Consider the following 4,448-nt stretch of genomic DNA (forward strand, 5'->3'; position numbering starts at 1 on the left):
GATCGGCGCTGATTGGCCAGACTTTACTCAATAATAACTCCTTTATTAAGCGTTATATAAAAAAATGTTACAGGACTTTTTTGTTCAGTTTACTGTATTCTACCTGCTCACGAGCATTGTCAAGGGTGCTTTGGGACACCCTGTAGAAGAGATTAATTTTTAATGTGCTTGAAAAATAAAAATAAATAAGGTAAGTCCGGGAGTGATGACCACACGGAAGAGATGGCTAATAAAAAAATTTTAAAGTAAAAACAAGAAAATAACTTACTTTTTCATTTCTTTTTTTCCAAAAATTGCGATTACGTGTTCTTCTTGATCGTGAGTAACTCGAGAAGTGAGTCAGTTGTCATCCATTAAATAATTACCTAAAATTTTTTCATTGGTCATCTTTCCCGTATGGCCATCACCTCTGGACTTATCGTATATATATGGTCGATCTTTTTTAATTAATTTCTCAATAATTATTACAAAAATTGCAAAATGGTACAGGACTTTTCTTTTCAGTTTGACCTAATCTATCTCCATCTTTCGTTTGGTTACTTACTTGTCGGACACTCTGTGTGCGTGTGCGTGTGCGCGCGCGCGCGCGCGTGTGTGTTTGTGTGAGTAATTTGACATAATTTTATATAAATTATAAAGTATCTCTCTCTCATAAAATATTTATTTTTCGATTATCTTACCTCAATACTTTGAGGTATAAATTAATGAAAGGAATCAATTGGTGTAAAAAAACATGTTTTTTTAGTTATGTGTTAAATTAAAGCGTAAAATATCTTAACTATTCAATTTTGGCCATCCTATCATTATAACTATTTACGGCAAATATTCCGAAAAATTATTTATATAAAAAAATTAAAGTGTTCTCGTTTAAAAAAATAAAGGTTACCTCGAAATATTCGAAGCGCCTCCACTTACAGAAAAGTTATTACTAGCATATTATGGCCCTCGTAATACCGTACAACTTTCATAATTATAATATGTTGGAGTAGCTAAGAAAAGATGTTTTCAAGCTTTCGCGCTTTCTTTCCTTTCATATTATATGATTGTATTATCGCGTCTATGTCATAGTTACGACTGACAACGTGTCGGGTTCGGACGTGTTTTTGCGTGCTGCGTATGTCCTTTGTCTGGACCTTTTTTTGGACTCCCTCCTCTCAGAGGGAGTTTTGCTTATATTCTACAAACCCATAAGAAACAATGGTGTATGGGCGACTAATGCCCAACCAGCCATAAAAGAAAGAAGAAGAAGAAGAAGAAGCGTCTATGTCATATTTGTTTTGGGTACGTTCGCGAACTCTCGTCGCACCAAGTATTGTAACTGCGTGCGACGCTCTATGTACATTAAATATGTGGTCGCGCTCTTCTGCACACACATTCGTCTAGTCATCGTCGTCTCGTCGAACAAGTCGGTCGCACTGTAATAAAGTAAAGAGTATCGCATCGTAACACCTTATTCACTGGCCCCTCGCTCTTTCAATCCTAATAGCCAACATAATATTTTCATATCTCTTAAAATAGCGAACATATTCTAAGTGGACAAAGTTATTACTCCATTCTGTATATATACACATATACATATATTTACCTTCTAAAAAATATAAGAAAAAATCGGCAGCGTTAATTTGTATTTATTTCCAGATAGCAACAAAAAAATATGATAAAATAAAATACAATAATTTTAAGATTATAAGATGCAAGATGTTTCTTCGAGAGAGAGAGAGAAGGGGTGGGGAGAGAGGAAGAGGGAGAGAGAGAGAGAGAGAAGAAAATAAAAGAAAAACATTTTTCTAAAAAAATCCTATTTGATTATATCTCGCAGATCTACCTCCAGAGCAAAAGCACGATTTCCAGTTCCATCTGCTTGGCGGTGAGTTGCAGCTCCAGTGGTGGCGCCGACGGCGTGACATTGTCGTCGTGGGAGAGATTCGCCAGACGAAGGACTAGGAGTACTCGATGCGTATCGTTACCCCAACCGGCATCTTTGTCCCGTTGACTCCACAGCCACGTGACCGCTCGCTCAAGAATAGTTTCCGCCTCGGTCTCGGTGGACGTTACTTCAGCATTGCCGGCTGGATGATCGACATAATATTCTCCCGTCATTGGCGAGTGTAGTTACATTTTACATTTTAATATTTACGCGAAAGAAGCCAACTCTGATCTCTTCACAGTATTCTCTTATTTTATTTAAAGTTTAATATATGTATATACATATACAGGGTGTAACAGAGCGCCCGTATCAGCAGTTTTTTGAGGAAACAACGCATTTTCGTGAAAGCGTACTTTTTGAGTTATTTTATATTTTAATCTGACATATTTTGATATAAAAAATAAAATATCTCGTAAAATATTTAGTTTTCGATAATCTTACCGTAATACTTCTATGTACAAAATAATGAAACAAATCAATTAGTATAAAAAATAATTGTTTTTAAGAAAATTATTGATACGGACGCTCTGTTACACCCTGTATACAAGGTGTCCCACCAAAAGTGGCCATCACTTTTTATCTTTTAAATTAAAAGAGATAGACCGTAACAAATATACATCAAATTAAATGGTTCAAACTGAACTCTATTGTGAGCATAATGGTTGCTTCCAAAAGCTATCTGTGTTAAAGAACAGAGAGGTATATTAGTTTTTTATAATAATATGAATTTTTTGACATGAAAAAAGTTGTAGCGCTGTTTGAAAGGAATACAACGATGTATGATATAATGTAAATATTTTCTATATTATGAGTTTTATCAACTTGAAATATCGCGGGCGACGTCTACCTTTTCATTTTCGGCCCTGCGATATGGCCAACTTCGGACTGAGTATTATGATCAATCAAATGACAATATAACATATATCAATCTCTAATGCACGAGTCAGAAGTTGGCCATAACGCAGAGCAAAAAGTAAAAAGGTAGACGCCGCCCGCGATATTTCAAGTTGATTAAACTCGTAAAATATGTAAAATACTTACATTATATCGGGCTTCCGTTTCCGGTTGTGTAAGAGTGCGTATGGACGAAAAATAGTGGTGAGAAAAGAGAGGAAGAAGTGAGAAAGGAGAGAAAGCGGCAGTGAAAAGAGAGTGTGGTAGAGTATGAAGAGTTGTGAGAGTGGAGGTTGGGGAGATCTGGGAAGGGAGAAAGTGAGGAGTAAAAGAAGAGTATAGAAAAGGTTTCTTCTTCTTCTTTCTTTTATGGCTGGTTGGGCATTAGTCGCCCATACACCATTGTTTCTTATGGGTTTGTAAAATACAAGCAAAACTCCTCTTAAGAGAGGAGGGAGTCCAAAAAAAGGTCCAGACAAAGGACATACGCAGCACGCAAAAACACGTCCGAACCCGACACGTTGTCACTCGGAACCAGTATAGAAAAGGTTAGGTAGGAACATAGAGTAGAGTCATCGTGTAGGTAAGGCTGCGTTCGGAAACATCACCCGTGTGCACACGAGTATCGTTCTATCTTTGTTCAATTGTTCAACTTTTAAATAACAAAGATAGAACAACGCTCGTATGCATACGGGTGATGTTTCCGAACGCAACCTTAGGTAGGAGCATAGAGTATGTAACATCTAGTAGATAGGAGTGAAGAAGGTACAGAGCACATAATAGAAAGTCAAGATAGGAAATGGCAGATGAAATGAGAAAATTGTCGAGGGTAGGGGTGTAGAAAGAAGTGAGAGTGTAGGAAATATAGAGAATTTATGGAAAAGGAAGAGGGAGGAAATAGAGGCGGAGGAGGAGTTGAAAAAGCAAGAGGAATGGGTAAGTAGAGAGGGGAAAAAGGTACAAAGATCGCCACAGAAGGAAGTGAAGATGGGGCTAGAGAAGGGAGATGAGGAAAAGTACATGTGGCAGAATATAAAGGAAGAATGGAAAAGAGAATTGAAGATAGTTTTAAGAGAGGTAAATGAAGAATTGACGGAAGAAATGAGAGGACAGGGGACAGAGATAAAGAAAGAGCTAGAGAATATGAAAAGGCGATTGAGGGAGAAGGAAGAAAAGGAGAAAGAGGAAATGAGCGGGAGATTAAAAGAGATGGAGAGAAGGCTAGAGGAAATGAAGATAAAGGAAGAGAGGAAAACTGGAGAAAGAGAAGGGAGAGGAGAGGTGGAGGAAAGAATGAGAGAAGTGGAGAGAAAATTAGAGATGAAGGAAAGGAAGGAGAGAAGGAGAAACGTTGTGATAAGAGGAATTAAAGAGAGAAAAGAGGAGATAGAAGAGGAAGTAGAAGGGATAATAAAGGAACTAGGAGTAGAGGTGGATTTAAAAGGAATAGGAGGAGGAAAAGAACGAGAGGGGGGAATAGTTTTTATGAGGATGCGTAACCTGGATCAGAAAAGGGAATTAATTATTAAGAAGAAGAAGATGAGGGAGAGAGGAATTAAGATAGATGATATGACATGGAAAGAAATGGAAGTTAGAGGAAATAACAAGACAGAAGAGAGGGAAGGGA

The 4,448-nt window shown here is 37.4% G+C and overlaps 1 protein-coding gene across 2 annotated transcripts in view; it reads right to left on the minus strand.

The window, feature by feature from the left end:
* Nucleotides 1-1,724: 1,724 nt before the first annotated feature.
* Nucleotides 1,725-4,448, minus strand: part of LOC115234222 (uncharacterized protein CG3556-like) — a 12,106-nt gene continuing 9,382 nt past the window's right edge. The window contains exon 2 of one of the 2 annotated variants that reach the window (XM_029805064.1): nt 1,725-2,069. In XM_029805064.1, coding sequence (XP_029660924.1) covers nt 1,822-2,069 — 248 coding nt within the window. In that variant the 3' untranslated portion in view covers nt 1,725-1,821. The remainder of the gene's footprint in view (nt 2,070-4,448) is intronic. The other variant, XM_029805063.1, reaches the window with a different exon arrangement.

This window comes from Formica exsecta, unplaced genomic scaffold, assembly GCF_003651465.1.
Source record: "Formica exsecta isolate Colony F162 unplaced genomic scaffold, ASM365146v1 scaffold199, whole genome shotgun sequence".
Taxonomy (NCBI): domain Eukaryota; kingdom Metazoa; phylum Arthropoda; class Insecta; order Hymenoptera; family Formicidae; genus Formica; species Formica exsecta.